This window comes from Prionailurus bengalensis, chromosome A1 (assembly GCF_016509475.1).
Source record: "Prionailurus bengalensis isolate Pbe53 chromosome A1, Fcat_Pben_1.1_paternal_pri, whole genome shotgun sequence".
Lineage (NCBI taxonomy): Eukaryota > Metazoa > Chordata > Mammalia > Carnivora > Felidae > Prionailurus > Prionailurus bengalensis.
Window position 1 is genome coordinate 191493896 of NC_057343.1, and position 15762 is coordinate 191509657.

At 47.0% G+C, this 15762-nt stretch overlaps 1 protein-coding gene and 1 non-coding gene across 7 annotated transcripts in view; both read right to left on the minus strand.

Moving 5' to 3' along the window:
* Window positions 1-15762, minus strand: part of CYFIP2 (cytoplasmic FMR1 interacting protein 2) — a 129634-nt gene that overhangs the window by 75140 nt on the left and 38732 nt on the right. For 4 of the 6 annotated variants that reach the window (XM_043597309.1, XM_043597327.1, XM_043597293.1 and 1 more), the window contains 8 exons: window positions 14908-15012; window positions 12681-12772; window positions 10738-10855; window positions 8306-8425; window positions 7637-7762; window positions 3844-4010; window positions 3025-3172; window positions 786-860 (listed from right to left, as the gene is read on the minus strand). In XM_043597309.1, the coding sequence (XP_043453244.1) occupies window positions 786-860; window positions 3025-3172; window positions 3844-4010; window positions 7637-7762; window positions 8306-8425; window positions 10738-10855; window positions 12681-12772; window positions 14908-15012 (951 nt within the window). The remainder of the gene's footprint in view (window positions 1-785; window positions 861-3024; window positions 3173-3843; window positions 4011-7636; window positions 7763-8305; window positions 8426-10737; window positions 10856-12680; window positions 12773-14907; window positions 15013-15762) is intronic. The other 2 variants (XM_043597333.1, XM_043597302.1) reach the window with 1 other exon arrangement.
* LOC122496613 lies at window positions 6590-6691 on the minus strand. Its single transcript, XR_006300878.1, has one exon. It is a non-coding gene; the product is annotated as a U6 spliceosomal RNA (small nuclear RNA).

Genomic DNA, 15762 nt, shown 5'->3' on the forward strand with positions numbered 1-15762 from the left:
CCAGTTTAGGGTTGGAGAAGTGAATTTGGAACATATAAACCTGCAAGAGGGAGACTGCCCAGCCCGGGAGGAAGTCCTGCCTGGGGTCTGCGGCATCCCTGGGTAGGTAGACCCGGTAATACCAAGTCATTCAAGGCCCAGGTTTTTGCCTGCTCTGCTAGGCCAAGGGCATGGGCATCAGAGGAGAACTTCAGTTCACGTCACTCTGGAGTCACTCTCTGCTTTACTGGTTGGCTATGGTGGTGCCATGGGTGGAGCCGTGGACTCGGGTCTAAGGCCAGGCACTGCTACTGTCTTGCTGTGTGACCTTGGGCAACGAAGTCCCGCTCTGGGCCTCAGTTTTCTTATCTGCTAACACGAAGGGGTTGCACCAGATGCTTTCTCAAATCAGTCCCTTTCAGCTCTAACATTTTGAGGAACTGCGAAATAGAATATGATCAGAACAAGCCTCCCACCCAACCACCTCAAGCTTCTGACCCTTAGCACTCTGAATCCATGACTGAGCGATGGCGCCCTCTGGTGGTGCCAGCTGCATTGCACAGCCTACCAAAATCCTGGGAGGAAAGCGGGTGAAGATTGGTACTTACACAGGAGGTCTACTAGACAATCAACTCCCGCTTACAGAGGGCCTTAAGTGCAAAGGGTGCAAGTGCTAATCTAGATCTTTCCACATCATATGCCTTTGAATGTTAGGGCTGGAAGGGGCCTTGAGGAGCCAGGCTAGTCCATTCCTGCTGCCTCCTGGAGAAGTATACCCCAACCAACCCAGCCAGGCGGTGTAATACCAGGGATCGGCAGCCTCTTCGGCCCTGTGTGCCACCAGTGGGGTGAAACAAAGCCCGCGGGGACCACTGGCAGGCCTAAGACATAGATAGGAGAAAGGAGGAGGGGGTGGGAGGGCAGGAGAGACAGGGAAGAGGGAGAGAGAGAAGAGAGAGAGAGAGAGAGAGAGAAAAGCAAGAGGTATTGTATACGGTGGGAAAGCCGCCGCGACTGCTATAGGGGCCACTTGCCGACCACCTCTCAGAAGCTCCAACCTCCCTCTGCCACCATGTCTGTGCTGGCTGCCTCTGGATCTCCTCTAGGACCGTACCCACCATGCCCCTGGCATTGGGCCGGGCACGCAGCCTCGGAGAGGAGGGGCACACGCCCCTGCCACAGCACTTCCCTTGGTGGTGCAAGAGCTCCCCGTGGTGGCCAGTTTACTGGACAGTCCACCCTCTGCAACCCCATTGCTGGGCAGGCCTGATCATCCCTAAGAACCGAGAAGCACTATTCTAATGATGGCCTTTGGAGTCATCAAGGAAAGGATTCATCAAGTACCATCCATGTGGAACTGACTGATCTACATCAAATTCTATTTGAAAATCCATTTCATCGATAAAAGAGGGGGAACTCTTCCCACCTGCTTCTATTTAACTCATCAGATCAGTCAGCAGCCCAGCTCTGCTAGATGCCCCTGTCTCCTGTGCTCTGAAGGCCCTAACAGAGCCCCGGGGCGGGAGTCAGGAGACCTGGGTTCTCGTCCCACCTCCGCCTGTGACTCATCTTGTGACTTAGACAAGTCACTTCCCCTCTCCGGACCTCAGTTTCCCCATCTGTAAAATAGGGAGGGCACTGGGACTAGCTTGTCTCTAAGGGCTCTTCCAGCTCTGACTTCAGGAGTCTACTGAAAATGCATCTATGCCGCCTCATATGATTTGGTGGTGCTGGGGGTTAACTCGTGGTCACACTCCCCTCTCAGACCACCTACATAAGTATTCCTCCTCTCTGTCCCTCCCTCCCTGCCTGTGTGGCCCTCTTCCTCCTTTCCACTTTCTCTTTGGCCTTGTCCGGGTCTCCCTCACTCATGTCCTGGGACTTATGGAAACACCCATGAGGTGTGTCCTAGGCTGGAAAGGTCTGTGGTCCTTGACATTACATAGAAGTATTTGTAGAAGCTTCCCTGGGATTTCCACAACCAGCAAGATTAGTGCAAACTGGCCCGTGGGCTGTGAAGCCAAGGAAGTTACAGTGACATGGCTGAGAACCCGTCTTGGCCCATCCTTCGTCCCCGGCCCCTGCCCAGACACAGACACACACACATAGAAGGGGAGGCGGTGGGCCTCACATGGCTCATCTCAGATGATTCAGATTCAGGGTTTCAGAGCTGAGAGAGGCTGAAAGGTCATGTGAAGTGGGAGTTCCTGCAAGACCCCTGAAAGTTCAATGGACCCTTATGCTTTTTTCCAATTCCTCAAAAAGCCTACCAGGAATTGCTTATCCTTAAGTAAGTGGCAAGGATTTGACCAAGATGCCCAGATTCTTTACTTTTTTTTTGTTTTGCTTTTAACAACTATATGACTACTTTGGATAAATCCCAGGTGACCTCTTGTTCAGAAGCTTTGGTTAACAACTCTGAGTATCTCTGATTACTAGACTCTCTCTAAGGGGTCAAGGGCTTTTGATACTAATGCATTTGAGGTGATAATACTTGTCAGTAACATGATCTCATTCAAAATTTTCATTTAATAGAGAAGATAATTAAAGTACAGACAGGTCAAGGTGCTTGCCTAAGATCACACAGCAAGTCAGAGGCAGAACTTATAAATTCCCAAGCTAGGATGTCACTTCAGGGGAAGGGGCCAGGGTTCACTACAGAGGGACAGGATAGATGCGTATAAATTCTACTTTAAATTCCTCCTACACTTTGGAACCTAAACTTCACAGGGCTAGGAGATAGCCAGTCCTGGTATTACCTCCATTTGCCAGATTAGACAACTGAGGCACAAGGAGACTGTGTAACATGCCCGAGGTCACACAGGTATCTGGGACTAGAATCCAGGTCTCCTGAATCTTAAGCTGGTAGTCCTCCCTCCTATATTAAAACAAGATGGCAGAATAAGACTAGAACAGCTGCTGGACCCTGCCCCTCTTGCCTGAGGACCACCCAGCCCCACCACCCCACAGTCCAGCCAGGATGACCTACCATGGCCTGGCTGGCCTCTGAGTCAACAGAGCTGGCCTGTTCCCAGAGCCACTTACCTGTGTGCTGGAGGGCCCCACAGCACGCCGGGGCACCTTGATGTCAAATCCACCTTTGGGGTCCTTCTCCCCTCTCAAGCACGGGTCATTAGGCGGCTCTCGGCCCCCTTCCCAGTCACAGATGGTTTTTCGAATTGCCTGGAGGACACTGGGAAGGAAGAACCAATATTCAGAGTAGGTTTTACTGGTGGGAGGAAGCCCTGCAAGCCTGTTTCTAGAGTCTGAGATGGCCCAGGAGCACTTGTCTTAGAATTCCTGTATCTAACCACCCGGGGTGAAGGGCTGGCTTCTCAGGCTTGAGCTACAGTCCAGAAGTCTGCACTTTAACAAGCACCCAGGTGACTCTGAGGGCCACTGCCTAATTTTTTTTTTTTTCTCATTACAGGGGCGTTTCACTAGTCCAGTTACATCTCTGCATGTTCAAAAGTTTAATGATAACTTATACTTGTTGCATACTTACTCCATGCTGCTGTGTGCTTAGGTCTACACACTGATTATTTCACTCTATCAACAGCCAATGAAGTAAGTTATCGTCCACATTTTACAAATGAGGAAAATTGGGGTTCAGAGAAAGTAGGTTATTTGACAGTGCACACAGCTAATGGTGGATATGGGCTACAAACCCAGAGACTGAGGCTTCATTTCAAACGTCCAACTTCTAAGAAGGCCTCCTAGAATTTGCTGGAACTTGCTAGTAAGCTGTGTGTGTGTTCAGAGGCTGCTCTGGAAGCTGACTGAGACAGGAACATGCTCTGTCGTCTACACCTAGCACCCCCTGATTTTAGATGTGCTCTTGAAAAGGGCCATCTGAAGACCCACCTGATAAGGACATTCTTCTTCTTCCGCACCGCCTGCCTCAGGGGCTCACGCAGTGTCACCTGGGCAAAGTCTTGCAGGGCCGCGTAGATGGTGTTCCTGATGGCCTGGTTGAAGACGCTCTCCATCCTGCCCATGAGTACCTGCAGGCCTTTGATCATGGCAATCACCTGGCCAGGCACAGATCAAGATCAGGCTCACTGTGCTTCAGCTCACTTATCTGTCCAGTACCCTTCACCACATTGCAGGGAGGGTCCGGAAGCAAGGGGCTAGTGCTACTCAAAGTGCCCGTTCACAACTAGGTCAGAAACATGTGCTGCATGGGAAATCAGTGCTCTGCTTTCTTCATCAACAAAGTCCTGCTACACAGCAAAGATGTCAGCTAAATGGAACGGTGTGCTTCACGATGTAGCTGACTTTCGTTCTGGCACCAGGTCCTTATCTTCCTGCTGACTGGTGACAAATGGCAGCTTATTCACAGACCACATTCTGTGGACCACTCTGACTTCTAGAGGCCCCTCTACATACCATGCACCCACAGACTGTATCAAGTAGAACTCTTCTGACCATAAAATTTTCTATAGAATTTTTACCATCTTTGCTTTCGAAAGAACTTGGCCGGTTGCTGTGGAGTCCATAGGACTTCCTCCAGGTAACAATATCTCTGTAGAAGTCTCAGGTGAGGGAAAGCTTCTGCCCTTCTGTTTACCTCCTCCCTAGACCTTTAACTCACTTATCTATCTGCAGAGGTGGGGGCGGGTTTTGTGATGAGTGTATGCTGGCCTGCCTTGGAGATCTCTTCTGAGATCTGTCTGCCTGGGTTCCTGTCTTGTCCTGGCAATAACCATTCCCTCCCCATCCTGAGGAAGAGACGCATGTATTTCTACAGTTGCTCTGTCTGTTTCCCAGTGGGTAAGTTAAATGGCACGGAGGAGGAACAAGAAGTCTCGGGTGGCATTGGTTGGAAGTCACATCCCTAGTCCAGCTTCCCCAGCAACAAACCTGATCTTTTGGCCCCTATCAGCCACAAGCACTAATACCTAGATTGAGGGGAGGGGAGGGAATAGCACATGCCAAATCAGCCTCTTACCAACCACTGCACTTATCACACCCATGATGAGTCTAACACTCATGATGTGTTAGACCTCCTCCCTCTGCACCAGGCTGTAAGTGCTGCAGGAACAGGGCCCAGCAGTGCTGTCCACACCCTGTGCCCACTGCCTGGGCCTGAGGTGGGCTGTCAGAAAAGTTTTGTTGAAAAGGAGTGAATAAAGTAATGAATGAGCTAAGAAGCTAAGATCTTTTTCCTTCCTCTAAACCTCAAAGGAATAAATAGAACATCTGACGTTAGGGGAAATGGTGAAAACAAAGTTTAGGAGGTGAGGATTTTCATTAGAATCAATACGTATGATGGTTTTGCTGGAAAGAAGCTTTGGTGTAGAGAAACAATGGGACCGAAGCCTTAAAGGAACATGATGCCATAAAAAAATCTGGGCTCTCGGCTAGAGATGTAATTAGGATTAAAATAGTGAGGCAAAAGAAGGGATAGAGAGTGAAGATATTTCAGAATAATTCCAAACACAGATGAGTGTGCAGATCTTTTAGACTTAGGAGAAAATATTTGCAACTTCGGGCTAGGCAGAGATTTCTTAGCTAGAACACAAAAATCACAAACCATAACATAATTGATAAGTTACACTTTATCAAAATGTAAAAAGAGGTGCTCTTCAAAAGGTATCCCTAAAACAGTGAAAAGGCAAAGTCCCCAATGAGAAAAAATATTTACAACATATATAAGACTAGGGACTTGTAGTCCCAAACATATAAAGAATTCCCAGAATTCAAGAAGAAGACAGAAACCCAGTTTAAAAAATGGGCAAAAAATTTCAGAAGACAACATTGCACAAAGGAGGATATAAGAATGGCCAATAAACACGTGAAAAGATGCTCGTTATCATCAGTCTTCAGGGAAATACAAACTAAAACCTCAATGAGATTTCACTAACCAGCCATTAGAATGACTAAAATAAATCAAATTGACAACATCAAGGACTGTGAGGGTGTAGAGTAACAGAACTCTCATGTACTGTTGGTGACGATATGGAATGGCACTTCCACTTTGTTAAACCGTGTGGCAATTGCTTAAAACGTTAAGCATAAACCTACAATACGGCCATTCCGAGAGAAATAAAAACCTATATCTACACACCTTATACTCAAATCTTTTTTTTTTTTTAAGTTTATTCATTTTTGAGAGAGAGAGACAGAGCATGAGCAGGGGAGGGGCAGAGAGGGAGAGGGAGACACGGAATCCGAAGCAGCCTCCAGGCTCTGAGCTGTCAGCACAGAGCCCGACGTGGGGCTCGAACTCACGGACCGCGAGATCATGACCTGAGTCGAAGTCGGACGCTCAACCGACTGAGTTACCCAGGTGCCCCTATATTCAAATCTTTAAAGCAACGTTTTTCATATTGGCCAAAAGGCTGGAAATGGCCCAACGTTTATCAACAGTTGAACGGGCAAACAAATCATAGTATATCCACACAATGGAATAACACTCAACAATAAAAAGGAACTACTACTGATACACAACACGATGTGGATAGAACTCAAAATTATGATGGTGAGTAGCAGACCCAAACACAAAAAATTACAAACTATGAAAAATGATAGAAAATACAAATCTGTGGTGACAAAAAAAAAGTGACTGGGCACAAGGATGGCGGGAGGATAGACTGCAAATGGCACCAAGTCTTTAAGGGGAGAATTTGTGTGTCGTGCTTGTGCAGGGGCCATGCTAACCTTCTCTGTACTGTTCTAATTCTAGTACGGGTGCTGTCGAAGCCAGGACAGAAATGTTCTGTATCTTACCTTTGTGGTTCAGAGGTGTGTATACAACTGTCAAAAGTCTTTGAGTTATATACTTTAAATAGATCCAGTTTACTGCATATAAATTATGCCTCAATAAAGATGATAAAAAGAGCTATACTGTCCTCATGAAGGTACTGTATACTCTGACACAAGAACAGGGACGTTTATAAAAGGAACATTCAGAGAACAAGATGGAGCTTTCGGACATTAAAAATGTAACAGGCATGATAAAAAATACACAGGACAAAGCTGATCTTAAGGAAATAGCCCACAAAGCAGAACAAAAATAGATGATGTGCAGTAAGAAAGAAAAGATAAAATCAGACACTAAATCCTGGGGGTCCAACATCTGCCATTTCATCGTATCTCAGTTTCTACCTATAGTTCTTTGATCACTCATCAGTCTGGGCATTTTTCTTATCTCTTTTGGCCACTTGTCCCTGTCTCTTCTGTTGTCTTCCTTTAGCCCATTTTTCTAGTGGAGTGAATGCCTTCCTTTGGATCGTTAGGAACAGAAAAAGTTCCTTCTTTTTTCATTTATTTTATTTTTTATTTGAGAGAGAGAGAGAGCATGAGCAGGGGAAAGGGGCAAAGGGAGAGACAGAGAGAGAATCTCTCAAGCAGACTCCAGTCTCAGCATAGAGCTTGACGCGGGGCTCAATCTTATGACCCTGAGATCATGACCTGAGCCAAAATCAAGAGTCAAATGCTCAACCGACTGAGCCACCCAAGTTCCCGGAGAATGAGTTTCTAATCATTTTTGAATGGTAGCTTATGCCAGAGACGGATTCAGGCAGGAGGAGGGGGTCAGGGAAGCAAAAGCACACAAGGAGGCTGCCATGGCTACCAGGGTCGACACCAAGCAGCAGCCTTGCGGGGGGTGGGGGGGAGCCGAGGGCGAGATGCGTGCGGAGTCAGCACCCACCTCGACAAAGGCAAACTTCTCCTCGCTGGTGTAGTTGTAGCGCGTGGCTCTCTCGTACTCCTCCGCTGTGCCTGGGCAGTCCTTGTTGCAGAACTTGTCTGTGGGGTGAACCAGCTTCCAAGAGTACTGGTGGGGAGAGGAAAAACCCAAACGTCCATCAGCAGGTGAATGGAAAAGTCAGACGTGGTGTGAGCATGCAGAGGGGAATGTAATTCAGTCATAAGAGGAATGAAGTTCTGACTCATGCTATAACGTGGGTCGTGGTTCTTGAAGATGTGAAGTAAGAGAAGCCAGACACAAATAACCACAGAGTATACGATTCTACTTATGGGAAACATCCAGAATAGCGAAATCTACAGAGACAGAAGACAGATTGCTTGGGGCTGTGTGGATAAGGAATGGGGGAGGGGATTGCACAGGGTTTCTTTTGGAACTGATAAAAATGTTCTGAAAATGACTGTGGCTGCACAGTTCTGTGAATATATTAAAAACCAATGAATTTTACATTTTAAATGAGTGAACTGTATTGTACGCAAATTCCATTTCAGTATGCCTGTTAAAAAAAAAGAGTGCTCAGGGAGAGGCAGAGGCAGCCAGGAGTCCATGTGAACAGAGGTCAGTCTGCAGGGGACAGGGGAGGGCAAGCCGTCTGCCCTCAGGGACACCTACCACCTCCATGACATGGGCGCTCCACTTGGATAAAAGCTGCAGGCCCCGCAAGGCCAGGTCGAAGAGCTCACGGTATTCCTCGTCTGACTTCTGGCTGTCCAGCCCGGAGCCTGTCACCACCTGGGGAACACGGGCCGTCACCCTCACCATGTATGTGCTGGCACTTTTATACATGATTTCACTGATTCCCCCAAGAATAACACAAGGGAAGTGCTATTATTATACCCCCTTCATTTTCAGACAAGTTCTTTGTTGAAGGCCATGTGGCTTGTAAATGGTTGAGGCTTTAACCTCAGGTTGTGTGATGCCAGAGTCACCACATAGCAACTCAGGGACACGTACCTGCAAGGAGAGCTTAACCATATATATGAAGCAACAACTTTGCATGAAGCAACTTTACCCTGAACACATGAGAATTTCTCTTTCTATCCTATTTCACACAAAAATGCTAATCATAAACCACTAAATTAATTTCACAACTCACTAGACATGACTCGCCAATTGAAAAGCACTGAAGACAAACATCTATTTGAGTGTGACATATTCCATAATGACACATGGATGTATGCCCATGTATATGCATAGATATACGTGGATACAGGTATCTATGTTCATATACATATATACATAGTCAGTCCTCATTATTTGTGGATTCTGTATTTGTGTTTGCCTACTCACTAAAATTTATTTGTAATCTCCAAGTCAATACTTGCAGTACCCTTAACGGTCATTTGCAGATATGTGCCCAGTGGTGAAAAATCAGAAAGTCGTGTTCCCAGCTGAGGTCAAAAATGGCCAGTCTCTGCCTTCTGGTTTCAGTAATCATACAATATACAAGTGTCCTTCTCATGGTTTATTTAATGCCATGTTTTCCACATTTTTGCATTTCTGCTGATGATTTCACTATTAAAAATGCCTCCAAATTTAATGCTAATGTTCTGCCTAGTGATTCTAACTGTAAGAAGGCTATGATGTGCTTTATGGAAAAAACTCATGTTTTAGATAAGTTTTGTTGGGACATGAGTTATAGTGCTGTTGGATATGAGTTACTGTTAATGAATCAACAATACATATTAATTACATAAGGTGTCTTTAAATAGACACATATCGAAAACAAGGTTATACACGTTGATCAGTCTATGAAAATGAGGTGACCAGAGTTTCACAGGAAGTTAACTCTGTACTTTGTCTAGGAGCAATGCTTCATTCAGTATTTTGCTGATCCAGTGTTTGTGCCCACTTTACAGAATATAACTATTGTGAATGACAATTGTCGGTATATACACATGTATAAAACATAGCTTAAAAAATAACTTGAAGCCAGATTCACTCTTAGATCACACCAAAACTTGACAAGGATGAAGGAGGCCCCAGGACTGAAATTATTCCCAGAGCTTAAGTTCAGATGATTGGCACATATGGTTAAGAAAGCCAAAGATTTGGGCTTGACCTTGGTCCATGCCTTCCCGGAGCCCTCAGAAGAATATGGGCCAGCTGTCTAATGATCACATTGTGTGCACTTGTCTGGCTGCCCTCATTTCAAATATGTTGTCCTCTGATCAAAGACATTTTCAGGGTTTGGGTTTGGAAAGCATGTGCACTTTGGCCGCCAACCACATGATGGAACCAGTGAGCAAATGTGGGATAGTGCAGAGTCATCCAGGTTCAAATCAGAAGACCTGTGTTTCTCAAACCAACATATAAATCTATTATAAGGGTATATATAGGAAGAGTCCAGGAGAATATATAAACCCCAATATTAACCATAGTTGGTTATGGTTGGTAGAATTTTACGTGATGGATTTTTCCTCTTTTGCATATCTGCATTTTTTCTGAGGTATGTGCATTGACTGTATTTCCATATTTAAAAAAAAAAGAAAAGAAAATTTAACACCAGTGAACATGTAATTGGTGGGATTATAAGAGATTTTTCTTTTCTTCTTCTGTCCTTAATTGCATTTTCTGGTGTTACAATGATAATTTATTATTGTGTAGTTTAAAAATATTTAGATAGAGCTTTGAGTATGAGTGTTCTCTTGCCATCCAGGGGGGAGATGGTTTGGATCATGTGCAGATAAACCATTACTGGGCCACTGTTATCTGCTGGGCATGATGTGTTTTCCATGCAATATACTGTTTAATCCTCTCAATGAACCTTCCCAGATACCACAACCCCCATTTTACAGATGAGGAAACTGAGGCATAGAGATTGTGCATAACTTGCTAAGGTCAGTAGCAGAACCAGAATCAAGTCCAGTTCTACCTGGCTCTAAACTCCATGTTCTTGGCCACTGTGCCCTTTTGCCTCCGAAATGTATCCCTTCACCCCTGCTCCCCATCATCCCTGTGATCACTCCCTTCCTGGCTGGTCCTTACTCCTTCACACCCTGAGCCCCCACAGGCCTCTATCCCAGCAGCCAGAGTGAGCTCACCTCACTGTTGCTGTAGCGAGCGAGTTCGGAGATGAAGCGGATGTGGTCATCCCGGATCTGAACCATCTGCTCGCAGATGTTGTACTGGGGGCTGATGCTGCTCTGGGTACATGTCCACCTGGGCAGAAAATCACAGGGTTGGAGCAGGTTCTGGCCTTAGGTGCCTCAGTGGGACAGGCTCCTTCCACTGACTGGTTACACCTGGTGTTCAGCCAAATGTGTCTGGCCTCCCTGGGTGGACCCAAGAGGCCTCCCAGCCACCAGCAAGAGAGCCTGCCACAGGCTGAGTGGAATAGTCTTCTTCCTCCTCTAAGACCCAATCACAGGCTTTTCCAGATACCTGGTGTCCATGGTACTTACCAGTTATATGAGTGAGGAGCCTCTCTAGGGTTACATAGAACTGGAAATTGAGCAAAGAAAAGGCAAGGTGGGGGGTGTCCCCAAACCTGCCTACTGACTGTCAGCACTGACATCTTGGGGTTGAAGCTGTGTGGAAGGGCCACTGGGGGTGGGCCTGGGGAAACCTAAAGGGACTGCCTTCTTTTTCGGCAGTGACCTGGCAACACGGAAGGACTCCACGAAAGGGACAACATGATCGCTCTGAGAGGGGTATTGCTGGCATGCTCTGCCCCTCCCCCTCACTCCCCCCCCTCTCTCTCTCCCCCCCTCTTCTTGTTCTCCTTGCCTCTCTTCTTTCTCCTCAACTCTTTGGAAAGATACCATTGGGAAAACCATCCTAAAATGGAGAGGAAACCAATGAATGGAAGTCTTTACTCTCCTTCTCCAAGAGAAAAAAGACAGCCCCCTCCACCCTGTTCTGTCATCTGGTGCTGGGTGACCCAGGAGGCAGACTAAGCACAGGCACCAAACGAGGCAGATAAACATTTTGGGGAAAATGTAATATCTCAAAAGGATCTCTGAAGTGGCCCTGATAAGAATGCTTGGACTGGTGACAGATTTCCCCACATTTACACTTCGACATGACTCATATTTTGGGTTATTTGTACAGGGATGGGGACACGACCTCTCAAACCTCCGACACCCCACTGTGGCCACGTCACCTCTCCCAGCCAACTTCAGGTGGTCGAGAATCCATGTAGGAAACATGAGGAAATGAGTGCAGCCTTCTCAATTCCATGATTTTCCTAGAAAACCTCCTCACATACTAGCAGCCAGCAGGTTATGAAGAGACTAACCGGCTTCCTTGATGAGACTCCTTCACAGTGGCTCAAGGCTGGTGGGGTTCAGGGATACTCCATTTATATATTTTTCAGACACAAGCCCTCACTTTTGACTAAAGGGCAGTCAGCCCCTCTCTGTATGAATGGTCATATTCATTCAGCTTTGGGAAAGATGCAGACAGAAGAAACCTTCCTAACAGCCCCAGAGTGGCCAAGGCTGTAGCTGGATGTCCCCCACCTTCCAGGAGTCATTGACACCCCAGATCCCAGCACAGGTCACCTAGAATGGTGGTTTATAAAACAATCTAAGCTGAGGCTGTCAACCCATTTCGTAGGGGGAACTATCCAAACCATATATTCAATGACATACTTACTGCATGGACTCAAATCTGAGGAGAGAACCAAGGTGATGAAAAAGACCACCATCCTGCTCCACCCGACCACTGAGGGCCAGCCAGTACCCCCTTCTCAAGGGAAGGAAGGCTCCTGCTTTCCCACTCTGAGAGGCACGGGTCACGGCTGGGACAGAGAAGGGGCGTGGCTGTGCTCTGAGCACTTTTGAACCCTGGCAGCAAAGGTCAGATACAAAAGGGCTCAGAGCACCCTCCGCTGTTCCCTTCCCGCCGGCCGGGTGCCAGTGTTCCGATGGAATCCACCTGCCCAGGGCTCTGGGGAGGGGGGAGGGGCTGAAGTGGCCCCTCGGCCCCCTGCCCGGGCTGGGCGTCCTCGCGGGAGCCAAGAGACATTATGGCAGGCACTCACTTGGACTTGTTCTCTTCATAGTGAGCACTGGTCTTAATGTATCTGGCCAGCTCTATCTGCATGTCGCCGAAAAGGGGCACCACCTGCAGCTGCTGCAAAGGAAGCAAACACAAGGCGTGAGATGCTGAGGGCAGAGCCGGGCGGCCGCCCTCCACAGGGGAAAGCAGGCTTCCGTGCACCTCTGGGCTGACCCCTAGTTTCTGCTTCTGATAATGCTACTGTGTAACCTCAGAACCAGAAAGAGTCCCAGACAGCGTTCAAGTCCTCCCCTGCCTCCAACCAACCTGTGTTCCAGCAAGTGTGCCCAGAGAGGCAAAGTGATTTGTCCAAGGTCACACAGCAAGAAGAATGGACGAAAGATGAGGACCAGAAGGCCTGCCTCCCAGGGCAGGGTTCGTTCTGCTCTAATTTCTCTGGGTTAGTGGTTAGTGGATTCTTGCTGCTGTAAACTCTGGGCCAGGAGTGGATACCTGGATGCCGCTGGCTAGGTGTGGCCTTCCTGAGAAAGTCTACAATGTGAAGTAACTGAAACCATAACACTGAACACTAAAGGGCAGACAAGTCCTAACTGAAGACCAAGACAAATGGAGAGGAGGCTGGTATTTACTGTTAGCTTCTATGCAGTCAAGCACTTCAAGACCAGAAGATCTTTAGGACAGTGGTAGATACGTGTCATGCTGCATTTGTCAAAACACACAGAATGTACAACCCCATGAGTGATTCCTAATGTAAACTAAGGACTTTGGTGATAATGATGTGTCAGGGTACGTTCACTGACTGTAAAAGTATGTATCTTTGGTGGGGATTGTGATACTGGGGGAGGCTGTACATGGCGGGGGTCAGGGGGTAAACAGGAAAACTCTGCACTTTCTGCTCAATCTTGCTGTGAGCCCAATTGCTCTAAAACCTAGTCAATTAAACAAAACAACAACAAAAAACAGTATCTCAATCCACACAAATACTGTGTGAGGTCGGTACTATTATCATTCCCATGTCAAAGACAACAAAACTGAGGTTTAGACAGCTGAAGTGATTTTCACACAAAGTCAAACCAACTTGAAGTCAAGGAGCCAAGATTGTAATCCAGGGCTGTGACTCACCTATGTAATTCCCACCAAATCCCAAGGGGAACCCTAGAAAGTAGATACCCTTGGCATTCATATTTTCCAGGCTGATGAACTCCATTTCAGAAAGGCTTAGTGACTTTCTCAGAATCATCTAGCTATCAGGTGGCAGGGCCAGACTAAAACCCAGGCCTGACTATGGCAAAGCTGTATGCCTCAACCCCACCCCTATCTCATTCACGCTGACTCAGGGCAGAGGTGGGTTCTGCATGGTCTCCGTGATGAGCCCTGTCTTCGTTTGGTGCAGCTCCAGAGCAAAGTGAAAGTTCCAGCCTTGAAAAGAAGCAAAGCCACAGGATGCCTATTGGTGGTTTACTTCCCCCTTAACTTAGAAGAGTCAGTGGGATCCAGGCTAGTGTCTCCCATGCCACATTTTTGAGGGGTTCTGCTTTTAATGTAAACCAGGATTTTCCATATCTGACCCCTGAGGCTCCACTGCACGCCTGAAGTGCCCAATGCTAGAATGAACCAACACTGTGGAATTCAATCCCAAAGCAGGAAATCCCTTCATGAAAACCCCAAAGGCTTAATTTAACCCCAAGGTTTTATTTAAAAAAAAAAAATTGGGGCCAGAAGATCAAACCCTGGAGGCATTGCAAAGGTCTGAGTGTATAATGGCCGATGATGAGGCACTATGCCCAGAGGCAGGGGCAAGCTGAGGGAGCCCCCCGGGGCCAGAAGAGGCTGTGATTTTGCAAATGTGGATCAATTTAAAATCCAGTCTTTAATCCTCCTGCCTCTGTGAGCTCTAATATATACAGAAAATGAAAGCAGGCACTATCTTCTGGGATACACCTCTTTGTTGAGATAGCAAGGGATTTCAGGAAAGAGAAAAAAGCCACATGCAGAAAGAACTGTAAGGCCCCCCAGGCGAACCCCAGCCAAATCCTGAGACTGGGAGCATGTCTGACTTTAACCGGCCAGGCTTCCATAGTGAGTGCCTTCTCCTGGCAGCTGGAGGCCTGATCACTCTATCCTCCTCCTCCTCTTGGACTCTGTAGAGCTTGTGTCTCAATCAACAAGCCCCACTGCTTGCTGGCCGATTTCATTCTTTTCCCCAGAAAGACCACCCTTCAGTCCCAGCCCCAGCCTTAGGTTCTGACCTTAAAGAACTTATCAATTTTGCTGAGGTTGATTCTCTTCTTGGCATCCAGTTTGTAAATGTTACTGACATTTCCATCCATCAGGTAGAGACCAAAACCCATTACCTAGAGTGAGAAGAGGCAGAGCACAGAAGCCCATCACAACCACTGGAAAAGTTAAAAAAAAAAAAAAGGAGGCGTGCACATATGTACATTATGTAGTGACACGTTCTATCTCAAAACCCACGTGTCTTCACATAAAGAAAGGAGACATAAATCTAATTTCAACCCCAGATTTTATTTCTACGAAGAAATTCAGACTGCCCTTTAGTATCTCATTACGGTGGCCACTTGTTGAGTCCTTACCGTGGGCCAGAGTCTGTGCATAGGGCTTCACCAGGTATTCTCCTTAATTCTGACAACAATCATGAATCAAGTTTACACAACAACCTTATTCTACAGATGAGGCGTTGGAGACACAGAGAGGTTAGCCAGCTTGCTGAGGTCACATAGCTAATAAGTCAAGAGACAGGGTCTGAACCCAGATCTGACAACATTTACACATTCAGATCCTTCCTGAAGGAAAGAGCTGAGCCAGTCTGTTCCTGCATCCCTGGGGTCTGGCACATCACAGGTACTTGTGAATACCTCCTCAGTGTTGAATGAACATTCAGCTATTCACTTCTCTCCTCAAAGAAGCTAAAACAACGCACAGATTGCCAGGGAGCCACTGGCGACTTCCCTGCCTGACAGTGCTCTATGAGCAGGTTGGCAGGTTGACTCTGGATATGCCTGTCCCTCTAATAGCTCTCGAACGCTGACATGTTCTGCTCCTTTTGTCAAATGCACAGTGAGGCTGAAGGGGGCCTGAACGAA